The sequence below is a fragment of the Tiliqua scincoides genome, chromosome 2 (genome assembly GCF_035046505.1).
Source record: "Tiliqua scincoides isolate rTilSci1 chromosome 2, rTilSci1.hap2, whole genome shotgun sequence".
Classification (NCBI taxonomy): Eukaryota; Metazoa; Chordata; class Lepidosauria; order Squamata; family Scincidae; genus Tiliqua; species Tiliqua scincoides.
In genome coordinates this window covers 136,916,948-136,931,488 of record NC_089822.1, presented here as the reverse complement: position 1 = coordinate 136,931,488, position 14,541 = coordinate 136,916,948, and the positions used below count along the sequence as shown (strand labels likewise).

The 14,541-nt window shown below is 46.6% G+C and overlaps 1 protein-coding gene across 1 annotated transcript in view; it reads left to right on the top strand.

Annotated features, from left to right (window-relative positions):
• Window positions 1-4,377: 4,377 nt before the first annotated feature.
• CA10 (carbonic anhydrase 10) overlaps window positions 4,378-14,541 on the top strand; it is a 365,626-nt gene continuing 355,462 nt past the window's right edge. The window contains exon 1 of the mRNA XM_066617463.1: window positions 4,378-4,438. Coding sequence (XP_066473560.1) covers window positions 4,378-4,438 — 61 coding nt within the window. The remainder of the gene's footprint in view (window positions 4,439-14,541) is intronic.

Genomic DNA, 14,541 nt, shown 5'->3' with positions numbered 1-14,541 from the left:
ATCCTAGTGCCACTCCCTTGCACTTGACACACTTCTAAAATCAGGAGGTTGCACATAACCATCATAGCTTGATACCCCTGCTAATTGGGTAAGAGGCACTTTTTCAAGTGGGTGCTCCTTTTTTTAGCAGGGGGGGAGTAACTGGCCCACCTCACCCCAGCACGGTCTGTTCTAGTGGCTGTCTGCTGGTATTCATTTGCATCTTTTTAGATTGTGAGCCCTTTTGGGACAGGGAGCCATTTAGTTATTTGATTTTTCTCTGTAAACCGCTTTGTGAACTTTTAGTTGAAAAGCGGTATATAAATACTGTTAATAATAATAATAATGGACTTTTCCTCCAGAAAACTGTCTGATCCCCTTTTAAAGGCATCTAGGCCAGATGCCATCACCATATCCTGTGGCAAGGAGTTCCACAGACTAATTACACGCTGGGTAAAGAAATATTTTCTTTTGTCTGTTCTAACTCTCCTGACACTCAATTTCAGTGGATGTCCCCTGATCCTGGTGCTATGAGAAGGAAAAGAACATCCCTCTATCCACCCCTTCATAATTTTCTCAATCATATCCCCCTCCTCAGGGACCTTTTTTCTCTCACATCATACTGACAAGGCACTAAAATGGCACACTATTCTGCCAGTGGGGGGCTCACATCTCTCATTGGCCCTATTAATAAATGACCTTTCCCCAAATTCCAGTGGCACACCTGTGGACTGCTCATGGCACACCAGTGTGCCGCAGCACAGTGGTTGAAAATGGCTGTTCTAGACTGAAGAGCCCCAAACGCTGTAGCCTTTTCTCATAAGGGAGGGGCTGCAGCCCAGTAGTCATTTTGGTTGCTCTCTTCTGTACCTTTTTCATTTCCACTATATCTTTTTTGAAATGTGGTGACCAGAACTGGATGCAATACTCCAGGTGTGGCCACAACCATTGATTTGTACGATGTCATTATAATATTGACCATTTTATTCTCAATTCCTTTTCTAATGATGCCAACCATAGAATCAGCCTTCTTCACTGCTGCCGCACTTTGGGTCAATAGAAGGCACCCCAACTTCTTAGAGATCTTTGCAAACATGAGCTTGCACATATCATGTCATTATGGGTTGGTCTGAACATCTTAACTCTTGAACCAGCACCATGTGTTTACTGGGATGCATGTCCTGTGTCTTCCTTGGTACTTTTGAAATCATGTGTTTCTATGCCCTGCAAAACCTATTTTAAACCCTGGAAGCAGGGGAGGAGCCAGGAAAATTGCACTCAAGAAAGTGCTTGTCTGTAATTGTGTGGGGCCAGTTCATGGGGGACTGAGCCATGAAGCTTCCTGGGTGACCTTGGGCCAGTCAATCTCACCTACCTCACAGGGTTGTTGTGAAGACAGAAGGAAAGGAGGAACTATGTACACTGCCCTGAGCTTCTTGGACAAAGAGCCATATAAAAATGTGAAAAATAAACACTCTATTAGAATTTTCACCCACAACCCACTTAGGCAAGTCATGGGGGCTTTCAGGACCCAGTGCCATCAATACCTGTGAACACTATTTTTAACCAGGAGACCTCTGAGATAGTAGCTCCCCATCCCTGCTCATTGACAACTGAAGATGAAGGGAAATCATTCAACTAGCCTAGGAGGAGGAAGCATACAATCCAGTGGGGAGGTAGTAACCACTCTGAAGACAAGAGGGTAGCCTCCAGAAGTGCCACCTGGGTTTTGGGACCCTTTGGCTATTGGCTAGGGAAAGATCTCAGACAGGAGGACTAGGGAGGAGCAGACCCACTGTAAGAGAGCTTCATCTCTTGGGGAAGCATCTCTCCCCTCTGCCCCACAAGGCTTGTGTTACAAAAGATCCACTCTGTTAGGATGCAATATGTCTTGCCACACCTGCCATCTCTCCTGTCTGTACAGCACACTCACCAGCCCTGGCTGGCACCGAGGACTTTTCGATTTGGGCACAGGCTAGCAGTTGTTGTCTTTTTCCCACCCCACCCCCCTAACTCTCCAGGGACATTTCGAAGGGGAGGGAACCCCCCAAGACAGTGAGGCTTCTTGCCAAGGAGACAGCTCTACGTGGACCCGTGCTAAGCTACCCCAGAGCCGGGCACGGTGGTCACAACCCACCTGATCCCACGCAGGCGTGCACACTACAGGCTCCCATACCTACCCGGGGGATCAATCAATACTTCCTCCACTTCTCCCAGGCTGGGGGAAGGAAAGAAGAAGCGCCTCCTGGACCAGAAGACGACCTTAAGCGCATCGTGGGCAGCCCTCTCGCTGCTCGCCCAGCTCTGCAATCTGGTGCCACTTGGTTGTTTGCACCCAAAAAATTGCCATTAGAAATAGCCATCGGGGAGAAGGTTGGAGCGGTGCAAGGGGTGCCCAGGCAGCCTGCAAGCGGAGAGTCCGTCCCAACCCCCGAGCCAGGATCCCAGCTTGGCTTGCACTGGGCAGACCTGGGACTCTGCCCGCTTGCCGCACGCGCCGTCTCCGCCCTCCCCGCGCGCTCTGCTGCCTCCAGCCCGGCTCGGCTCGGCTGTGCAGGGAGCCTGCTGAGTGTTGCAGGCTGGCGCGTCCGGCAGGCGGCCCGCAAGCGGATTGCTAAGTGGAGAAGGGGGGAGGAGGGATAGGCACAGTCACCCTAATGAGAAAAGCACCCTGAAGCCCGATTCTGACTCAGAGCTGGGAGGCCGCCTGGAGGCCCTGGCCTGGGGGCACTGCGGGCAAAGCGAACGAGCAACCCGCGTCCCGGATGAGCTGAAGCCGAGAAACAGACGCTCCGGGGAGGGGTAAGTGCTGCGTAAGCTTGTGTGCGATCAGGGCTACATCGGGGGAGGGGAGGATTCGTTCGCGCAGTCGACGGAACGCCTTGCCACTGGTTCGCCGACTCTGCGTTGCCTTCGCGGTCTTCGTCGTTAATTTTTGCATGCAATTTTTTGGGGGGGTTGGGTGGTGGAGGAGGGAAAAGGCGTTGTATATTTTCTTGGCATCATTCACAGCCCAATCCTGTCCACACTTTCCTGGGAGTAAGCCCCATTGACACTAATGGGACTTACTTCTGAGTAGACATGCCTAGGATTGGGCGGTAAGGCTGCAAGCCTGTCCGCACACACCTGGGAGTAAAACCACACTGATTAGAATGGGACTTACTTCTGAGTAGACATGCAGAGGGTTAGGCTCTAATAGGCCAGATTAAGTCCTGCAAACGGGTGCTGGTGCAAATTCGGAGTATTTTCGCCTGGAAGCAATTTTCCAGAGGCGGGGAGTACCTACGTGTGCGTGTCATATTTTTCATGCGTCCATTCCCCCCCCCCTTTCCCACACCCTTGAATGTTGGAGTGCTTTGCAGATTTCATCCCCCCCCCCCCAGGTGATTGAGGCTGCAATCCTATCCACACTTACCTGGGAGTAAGCCCTATTGACTATAACGGGGCATACTTCTGAGTAGGCATGCATAGGATTGGGCTCTAAGGCTGCAATCCTAGCCATACTTCCCTGGCAGTAAATCTCATTGGACGCATTGTACTTACTTACGAGTAGACATGCATAGGATTGGGCTCTAAAGTGCCAAGGATAGGCTGAGAATCAGTGCTGAGAGAGAGAGAGCGAGCTCTAGCCAGTTATTTAATTATTTGCCGGCTTGCCTTCCACTATGTTCCCCTCGATGGCTGGGAGAGAAGGCAGAGAGCTCGGTAGGCGAGGGAAGAACGACCCCTGCAGTTGCAGTGCGGAAAACCTCTTGTGCTTGCCGGGGGATTACCGGAGCCGGAGCTGTTCTCTCTTCTTGGCAGGGAGACCTGGCTGCCGATCTCGTCTTCTCCCTCTTTCCCCCCCCCCTTCGATCTAGGTGAAGGACCCGGGGAGAGAGGGGGGAAAAAGCAGCTTAAATCCTCCGCAACGTGTGTATTAATCTGCTCTTTGTGATCATTTTGTAGCGCGCAGGAGAGAGGGAAAGACGCCGGCGCGATGGTGACTGGAGAGGCGATGCCCTGGTGGTGAGGCGTGCGGAGTTTGGGGACAACTTGCCGAACCGGATCCCTTGGAATCGAGACTTCCGCGGAGCGCGGAGCGCTTGGGCTTTATTTATTTATTTATTTTTGTCTATGTCTTGTTGGGAGATCTGGTGGATTTTTCGCGCTCTCCTGGAGGGAAAAGCTGGTGCCAGCGGTTGGCTGCTTGGTCTTTGCTGGAGGGCGAGGGCAGAGGAGAAGGGGTCTCTTTGGAGCCGTGCGGTGGCAAGAGAGAGCTCGGACATGTGTCAGCACATCTGGGGGATCCAGGCTGCCAGTCCGGAAGGAGATTACCTGGGATCAGGCAAGCTGCGCTATTGATCTTGGTCGCCTTCTTTCGCCGAGGGATGCACTTGGCATGAGAAGCGGCGGAGGATGGAAATTGTTTGGGAGGTGCTTTTTCTTCTGCAAGCCCATTTCATCGTCTGCATTTCAGGTACGCAGCAAAACACAAGCGCGAGGACCCCCCCCCCCCAAAAAAAATGATACACTCCCTGCTCACTGCCTCTTGCTTCCCTTGAGCCTTTTTTTTTTTCAAAAGTACAAGCGGTATATAATGAAAAATCAACAGCACGGTGAATTTGTTAAACCCCCCCCCCCCAGTTTGCTCCTTCTGTTTATTCTATAAGGGTGCAATAGTCTCCAGGTGTTGGTTGGAATAATGAAATGCAGTGTGTCTCTCCCCCCCCCCTTTTATTTTATCAAGCATTTTCAGGTGCCGGGAGAGCATGCTTTGGTGGAAATCCATGCACTGCTTGGTTGCCTTTAATATTTGGTGGCTTTGAAAGTTGTGAACAACTTCTTGCCCTGGGAGGGCAATTCCATTGGACATCTCAAAAGCAAAGGTTTCAGACTGGTGTGTTTCAACCTCCCCCCCTATTTACTCCACAGTGATCAAACTGAGATGCCTATGCTGCTTTGGCTGGGAATCCTGTATGGTGCTTGGTGGCTTCCCACATTTCTCCACCCACCCTTTAAGCCATTCCAGACGTCCCAGAGTAGACCCTGTCCAATAATGTCCAGGTGTGACCTGGTGCCTGGCATTAAGCATTACCGCCATTTATTCTCAGGGAAAACACACTCCTCTGCTTCAAAAGCCTTGGCTGCTTCATTAATTTGTCACATCATTCATGCTGGAATAATTAGGTTTGCACTCAGAGAGCAAATCAGAGAGGGGAGGGGGCTGGCTTGGGAGTTTGGGTCACTTCAAATGGAACTGACTCCCCAACTGGGAACCTGGCTGCTGTTTCTCATCTCTATAGGCAGATGCTCTTAGCTGCCAATTTCTAAGCAAGAGGCCAGCTGGGGAGAGGTGAATCGGCTCTGGAGCCATTGGATCAAGGAGGGGGAAGCCCCAGAGGAGGCCTGTCATGCTTGGGCCAGTGGAAACATTAATTTATACCTCCCCTTGTGTGTGTGTGTGTGTCCACCCATATTGAGGTTGGCTCTGCTTCTTGCTGCATTGGAAGCACCAGCACTACAGACACGCTCTAGGCACCAGTGGTGGAGTCTGCCACCCTCGGTGCATGGAGACCCTTTGCAACTTCATCTCTTTGGCATTCTCTTCATTTGATCAGTTATGCTGGTCTCGCCCAGCCCCAGAGTCTCTGATCTCCAGAGTGGTGTCATCTGAGGCGATCTCTAATGCGAATCCCTTGCCTCCGTGACCAGCAGTGTTGTCAGATGATCAGTTTGAAATCCTCAGACCAGACCCTTAGAATTCTTTACTCTGGGGTGCTTGGTGGGAAGGAGGGAGAGAAGACAAGAGGGACAAGTCCAATAGGGGCTTTCTCTCACACACACCCGCCATTCTCTAAAGGCAGCATAATCAGCCTCCAGCTTCAAGAAAATGCCTTGTAGCTGCCACATTGCTTAGCTTCTACGGCAGCATTGGCTTATATGCCCTCCCCACACCTAACCTCATTTCAAAGGGTGCAGGGCCCCCCCTTTTCTGCTCTCTCTTAGAAACATTTGTCTTCCCCCCACTCTACCTGCCCAGAAGTGATGTAAGAGGGAAAACAGCCTACAGTTTGTTTAGACAGGTAGAGGGAAAGAAGCTCTCTACCATTCTACATGGCTTTTGCTCTAGTCTAGTTGGTAGTAATGGCACTGCAGGGGAAGAGGAAGTGCCCAGCAAGCCTCCCCCCACTGGTTGGGGCAAGAACTGCACTGGCGAAGGAAAAAAAAAGTCCTTTTCTGTGGTCACCAGCACACTCACTCTTTGCCTGTAACTTGCTGGCCCCATCATCAACTGCTGATGTGCTTCCGACCCAAAAAACAATTGGTCCAGAATGAGTGCTGCACTGTGCAAGCCTAAATTCCAACCTAGCCACAGACATGAGTGAAAGGGGCGTCGTATTTGTTTGCAGGACCCCCACCCCAATTCTCAGGGTGTCTGGCAACACTGCCGCCTCCTGCTCTGCTTGTGATTGACATCACCTGTGCCCATCAGCTCCATCCGGAGGGCTTCAGCACATTTCATCAGAGCCTGCGTAATCTTATCCTTAAGGTTTGGGAGGGGGGGCTCCAGCTTTCTCTTTTCAAAACAGGAATTTGTCTTTAATAGTGTGGCTAGCCTGGCTGGAAAAAAGAAACCTTGAGATATTAGAGTGGCAAAGGAAGATGACATGACTACACCAGTTCTTTCAACAGTTCAAATAGCACAATATTTTGTGCGGGAGAAGACTCTTGTATTATGCAGAGGGACTCCATATCCATTCATCATCTTTCATAGGGTGTGAAAACAGTTTTTGGTAGACATCTCTCTTCTTCAATACAGGTTAATGTGAGTCACAAGCTGCAATCCTAGCCACACGTACCTGGCAGAAAACCCCACAGTGTGACTTACTTCTGAGTAGACATGCACAGGCTTGAACTTATAGTCTGTTCCTGCTGCTATGCTAAATAATTTTAAATGCCTAGTACTTTGATCTAGGCAAGTGCAGGTTGTTTGCAAACATTTAACCTCCAGGTCTTTATTTTTGAAAAAATCCAATTTTCTCTCCTCATTCATCCTGAAGTATTTTTTTGTTTTGTTAATAGAAGGTTCTATTCTCTTCGTTTGTTTGTTCTATTGATGCTTGTACAAGTGCAAAAAGCATGTTTTCTGGGAGCTTTTTTAAAGGTTTGGGCAAAATATAATGAAGCCTGCTGTGTTTTGTTCAAGGATGACACAATGAAATCTTTTTTTTTTTTTTTAAGAATTCTATTATTCCATTTATACACTTGAGCATGGATAATTGGAGGAAAAAGTTGATTTTTTAAAATGTTAATCCTTTAACTAGGACTATAGATAATAAAAAAAAATAATACACATATCCATTGAAACACTGAAATAAATTAGCAGTGTAGTCTTCAGCATATCTACTCAGCGTAAGTCATATTTACTCCCAAGAAAGTGGGTATAGTAAGATTTCCACCTAAAACAAAGTTCTTTCCTTCCTTTGCCCATTAGCAAGCTGGAGACTGTTGTTTGTGCTGATTACATTTGGAGGAACCGATTCAGTATTAAGTCAGTGCATTGAGGTGTATAGCCATAACAGCTAAGGAGAATGTGCAGTTGAAATGGCGTTGGGCTTATTCAAACCAAATATAACTGTCTCGGCTCTTTGGTCATGTCTCTTGACTTCTTACGTCCCACCAGGAGCCATAATAGAGCTCGGTTTCCAGAGAGATTGCAAGAATAGGTTTGAAGTATCTTTTTATATAATATTGTAGCTACTTAATTGCAGCTTTTGCTGTCAATACCCTTGCACTTTGGTAAATACTCATTTGCATTTTGAACCTCAAAATTACAGATGTGGACTAGGCTCCTGCCAGTTTCAGATTGCAGCCTTCCTCTCTTTCTCTCTCTCTCCAGTTTGAGTACAGCAACCTGGGATCCTGCAATGGAAATGAATGGTCCCTGAAAGAGTTGTGGCAGACCACTTAAACTTGGAAGGCATGTTAAGGGTGCTTCATTTGGGGGAAAACAGAATGATGATTGCGTTGTCATTTTGCCAATCCCTGACCACTTAACATGCTTCACTGATTCACACACAGGTAATTCACTCAGAGTCAGGGGTTTCGTTACTGAAATGTTGGTTTGATTGGAGAGGAATGGTTTTGATACAGAGAAGCCACTGTCTCATTGAGGTTCCTTATCCCAATAGTATCTTGAAAGCTGATTAACATGTAGTTTAGCATTTTTTAAAAAATAAAAAGCTTTTTAGTTTCATGGAGACTGGACTGCTTTCTGTTTCTAATAATTAAAAAAAAATTCAGTGTTTGCATTTTGTAGCAGACGTTTTAAGAGAAGTGAGTGATTCAGAAGAGGCTTAGAAAGCCTCTTACCTGAGGTAAATTCATACCTGAGGTAAATTCTTACCTCAGAATGCTGGATGTGAGGGAGGTCACCAGGATGCATGTGTCTTGCGTGTTCCCTGCGGCATCTGGTGAGATACAGGAGGTTGGACTAGATGGGCTTTTGGCCTGATCCAGCTGGGCTTTTTTTATGTAAAGCAGCAATATTTAACTGAAAAGTAATGCCATAATAAAACCATCTGGAGAACAAGGGTGTATTTTGAGTGCTCTGGACCAGGTGATGTATTTTCAGGTCCTCTTAGTAATACTCTTAACGTGGTATCATTGACTGCAATACCAGTGAAATGGTCAAAATAAGAATGTTAAAGAACAGTCCCATCCAGCTGCAATTCCCTGAGACCTCCAGATAATCATGACACTCTCTGGAAGGTGTGTGGATGACGCTATGCCTTTCTGTGGCCCAAATCCTTTTTTCCGTGTAATGGCACAACAGATTAATTAGCAGCAACATTCACAGCTGTAGGTGGAATGCTCCTGATCACATAATGGCTGACACATTTCTTTGCACAGTCATTTATATTGCACAAACCTTGAGTAATGTTTTCATAATGTTAGAAATGAGGGAGCCAGGTGCAACAGTAAACATTAGAGCCTCATCTGAAACATTGGTGGTAGGCGATACGAATACACCAGAGCTGCCATTTTTGTGTTGAGGTAGTTTTGTGTTGGACAACAGAGTCTCGGTACAGCCTCCTGCACATTAACCCTGCCTAATAGTTTTCTGTTACTGTTAGATATGATGCAGTGGGTACAATCTAGAGAAAGTTAAGTGTGATTAACAGCACAATCCTATCTTGCACTGGAACAGGTAAGCCAGGAGGCCTGCGCTGTATCTAGTGCAAAATAGGGCACCAAAGTGGCTCAACTGGAAGTAAGAGGAAACTCTTCCCCTTACCCCAGGGTTAGCCACTGCAGCCCCAATGGGTCTCCTCGGACTTGCGCCACCTCTGGAGGTGGCATAAGTCCAAGGAGAGCGGAGTGGCTTGCAGCTGCTCCGCGCTGCTTGGGAATGGTGGCTAGGATCCAGGCTAGGATCCGCCTGGTTCCAGCCCTGCTCCCCACAGTGCAATCCTAACTTGCATTGGAACAGGCAGACTGGCAGGCCTGCACTGTCTCTAGTGCAAGTTTGGGGCTGACTGCAGGCCATCCTGGGGCAAGGGGAAAAAAATCCCCTTACTCTGTGTAACACTGCAGCAGCCCCAATGGGGTAGCCCAGGCTACCCAGGAACGGGGCTAGGATCTGGCATAAGTGCCATCCTGGCCCTGCCTCCCACCCATCAGCCTACCTGCTAACAGGCCCACCCTTTGCCTGCCCTCCCCCGCCCCAAAACGTCCCCTCCTGCCTCTTCCCCACCCTCCCTTTGCCCCCTAGACACCCGTGCTGGCTGAGCTCGGCTGGCGCGTACTTACCCATCCCTATCAGTGCAGAGGCTGGATGTGGCCTCCACATGCGTCCCTGCACCAACCCAGCCAACTTCTATGGAGGCACAAACGTGCTTTATGGCACGTTTGTGACACTCCCTTGCACTGACCATGGGTGCAGTTTGGATTGCACCGTATGTTATTGAGACCAATACCTGCCATTTATGAAAAAAGAGAGATCACCAGTAGTAAACTGCCAGTCCGCTAACCCATGCGCAAGCCTTCCTTGGCCAAGTGAAAATGTAGCCTGCTGTAGAGCTGCGGCTGAAAGTGAGTAGTTGGAACAATGTCACAATTTCAACTTGGCCAATGGTGTCACTGGGGGTGCAGACTGTACCGGGTGACACACTTGGGTGTGTGTGAGTGACACCACTAGTGGCCAAAATTGTGAAAATCTTGGTATTTTTGAATAATACCATCATATGCATCCTTTAATGCAAAATGCCATGAAACAAACCACATTGCAATATCTGTATTTTATCAAAAGTTATAGCTAAATAACCAGAAAATTAAAACATAACTGCCTTATGTATTTGCTTAACTCAAAACTGACACTCAAAAAGTGTATTTGCTTAACTCAAAACTGACTAATGACACTGATTGTTCCAAGAGCCAATGAAGTGTTATGATGACAATGCAGGGAATCAATAAGATGTTAGTATGAGTCAGCTCTCATTTCTTTGTGTCAGAGCTAATACTAGAACTCTTATATCAAGTTGGCCACTGGTTTTTTGTTGGTTACTGATTTGTTGGGTGACATGTACTGTTACTGTATATATTAAAATAAATAAAAACTGTTACCCTGCGTATGCCTGATCTTGTCTGATCTCGGAAGCTAAGCAGGGTCAGGCCTGGTTAGTACTTGGATGGGAGACCGCCTGGGAATACCGGGTGCTGTAGGCTTATACCATAGTCTTTCGAGACTGAAGGTTGCCAACCAAAAGGGTTGATACCAACCCTAATGATGGCACTGCATTTAGGCTGTGCGTATGATATAGTAATTTATTTTGTGTGGTCTAATGAGCTCTCATACCAGGTGACACAAACCCTACTGAAACCTCTCAACTTGGCTGTTGCCAACTGATAATCTTTAGCAGCTTTAAGTGTCTTTACATTGTGTCAGAGATAGTCTCAGTAACAGGGAAGGGCAATAATAACATCCACACCCCTTTGTCTTACTTCATGCATTCAGTCTCTATGTGCAGCTGAAACCTGTGCATCTGCAGTTACCTTTTGCCCATAGAGTCATAGCACAAAAAGCAAATGCTTCCAATACTTGAAGCTGATGTTGGTGTCACAGGTCATTGCAGTGGGGCCTATAAGGTAGCCTGTGTATGCTTTAGCAGCACTGTTGCTTATTTTCTTATTTGGGAGAAATAGGAACTTGTCTTTGAAAGATATCCAAGTTACGTAGTCTTGCAACACATATCCCTCATATCAGTGACCAACATTCTAGCCCAGAGAAAGCAAGGTTCAGATGGGGTGGGAAGTTAAAAGCAGAAGATCCAAATTCAGTTTTTGGATGGAGTAGGGGTACAGTATGCAAGTACAAGTCAAAGCACAACAAACAAAGAGGCTCTTAATGAATCAGTCAGGACTCTCATAGCCTGCAGCAGAGCATTGTTTACACATCAAAGAGGCTCTTAACACAAAGAAGAGGCAATCAGTCTCCAGTAGCCTGCACAGCCAGCAAGTATCTGGCAGGGAGTGTCTGTTTACACAATAAAGGCATTAGATTGGGCTGAATGTTCACTTAGGGCGCAATCCTAACCCCTTATGTCAGTGCTTTCCAGCACTAAGGGCAATGCTGCCCTGAGGTAAGGGAACAAACATTCCCTTACTTGGAGGAGGCTTTCATGAGTGACACCCAACTGCGGGATTCAGCATATGTCCCATTGGCACCGCTATACCAGTGCTGGAAAGCACTGACATAAGGGGTTAGGATTGTGCCCTTAATGACCGAATCGCATAACAACAGGGATAGGAGAACATATCCCTGTTGTTAAGTGATGCATGCCAGTAAATGAGATGGGGTTATTTACGATAAGAACAAGAACCGTATGTGGGATCTCCCTCTTGGTATATTTTGAAAAAAATGTTATTTTGCATTTTAACAGTTATGTCATAGGGAAGGAGATGTTTCCACTGATAGCCAAGAGTGTATCTGTGACTGCTAGAGATAACTACCAAAGTTTGCAATTCCCAGGTTGTGTATATGAATTCTGGTAGCTTATAATGGTCACTTCATACTTAAAGTGAGCATTAGAAGCCCCCAGATGTTCCCGCTTGAACTATGATCTGGGACAGAGAAAAATTCAGTTCTTCTCATGTACCCACTCACCTTGCTGCTGCTACTGCAGTTTAGGGAGGTCTCTCTTCCTCCCTTCCTTGGTGCTGCAACAACATCTCTCCCTGTGGTGGGCAGGATGAAAGGATGTTGGAGGCTGATGTGGAAAGGGGAAGATTTGTTTGGAGGCTCAAGTGGATGGGAAGAATTGGTCGCTGTTGTGCTCCTGCTTTAACTCCTATTGGTTGTGGATAAAGTGCACTACTTCCAAATGTTTGAGGAACTAGGTGGACATATCCCAAGAACCATTAGGCTTGCCCATCATTAATGGCTGCAGAATGCAACCCTTATTTACCAGTAAAGACAACACCACTATTAGTTATTTTAGTTTTATGACTGCTGCCCTTTTTTCATAATACAGATGGGACCTATTCATCTGCAAATTCAACATCCGCAGATTTACCTTCCATGGATACTTGACCCCCAAGATCACCCCCCCTCCACAGACCTCCCAGACACAACCAGAACCTCCTTCCAGCAATGTCTAGGAGATTTTCTGAGCCCAGGAGAGGCTGCGTGCCACCAAGAGTGGCCTCTCCAAGGCTCAGAATGTTACCTGAAGCCTTCTAAAATGACTTCAGGTTTTCAACAAAAACCGGATATTGTGTTAAAATAGCTCTAGGCAGCTTTCTAAACCTTGAAGAGACTGTGGGCAGAGACATCCTCTGACATCAGTCGGACTGGCTTCTGGGGGAATACATTAAACATCGAGGAAGTGGGCAGTCTACTAAGAGCTAGACATCTGAAGATCTTATCTGAGAGTTCTAAGAATTTAAAATGGTGAGTGAGGTTCAGTGAGTTTACAGTTGTGACCTGGTGAGATCCTAATTTCAATCAGTGTGCCCAGGAGTTTAACAGAGAGGGAGATCTCCATGGTGTGTGACCACCCAGATAGATCAGTGTCTGGGCAGCATTTGTGAACATGCCCCTTAATTGTAGAAATCTCCATATTTTTAGCTGGTGGGAATATGTCACAGAAGGATAGCTTAATTATGCTGCACAAATTGTCTAAGAATTATTTTTATCAGACAGCTAAACCTAAGGCAAAAGGCTATCTCAGCTGGTGTCTCACTAGAAGTCAAGATTAAAATCTGTCGCATGTAACTATTTCTAAATTTTGTCATGCTATTGTGCAGTTAATTAAATTACAACATCAGACCTTAGAGACAAAATTATTTTCAGAGCATAGCTACCAGAACCATAGAAGCTGTTGTTGACCTCATTGTGATAGAGTTCCCTTATTCAACAAATGAAGAATTGCATTTTTAAATGAAAACATTCAGTTTTGAGGTCCACTCTAGATACTCTGTGAGACAGCTCACAACAATTAGGTCTACGGAATTTACTAACCCACAAAAAAAAAAAGTTTACTAGCTGTGTGTTGGTCACTTGTAGTCTAAAAGAAGAAAAGAACTAGCGTTTATAAACCTTCCTTGCCTTGTCTCCTGAAGGGCAGTAAAATTACTGAGTTTTCCTAAAAAATTCAATAAGGATTTGCTCTTCTCCCAAAAGATCTGACCCTGGTGGTTACTGTACTATGCCAGAAACCTGAGTGATTGCCTTGGAAAACACAAGGTCATGTTTAATAATGCTGTGAGTGTATGATCCCAGGGACTTTCAAAGTTCAGATTTTAGCACGATGAAGGGTTTTTATAGGGATATTCCCACAGCAGTAGTGGGGATTTAGGTCTGTAGGGTACACTTAATGTTGTGCTAGTTACCTCCACCTCCATTTTTCTCACAAACAAATGAGAAACCAAAGCATGCTGAAATCTCCTGCATGGGTGAATGAGATGCACAGCATAAGCACATCTTGTCCTTGAAATAAAAACCATGAAGACCTGCCAGATATCCTTATACAGGCTCTTGGTGTGCATCCTTATACAGGCCAGATATCCTTATACAGGCTCTTCTTGCTCCTTAAGTTTACAACTTCCAATTTCTTCTCCTTTTGTTTCAAGTAGTGCTGTCTGTGTTCAGGTGCAAATGTCACTTTCTACCAGTCACCAATTCCTCCTCATTTCTATTTGCCAGCATTTGGGGAGGTGCTGTAGGTTGGTGATATATACAGCTTGTGGTTGGCTTAGAGAAGGTCAGGGTGAGTTCCTCATGTGGGATTGGCAGAATGCCATGCTCAAGCTGCTGGTAGCTCCAGTGATGACCTAAATTCACCCCTGAACCTTCTGCCTACCCACCTAATCTGGCCTCGAAGGTCAAGTTTTTTCTTTTCTTTTTCCCTCTTGGTTTCTCCTCAGTTCCAGAGAACACAGGTTCAGATCTTAGCCCAGTAGACTACTGAGCTGTATGGGGAGTATTGTGCAAGCCACTCTTGTGGAACTGGCTCCACTTCCTTATCTCCACATTTTGTAACATGCCCTGTCTCCTGAAGCAGCTAATTTGTGCTGATA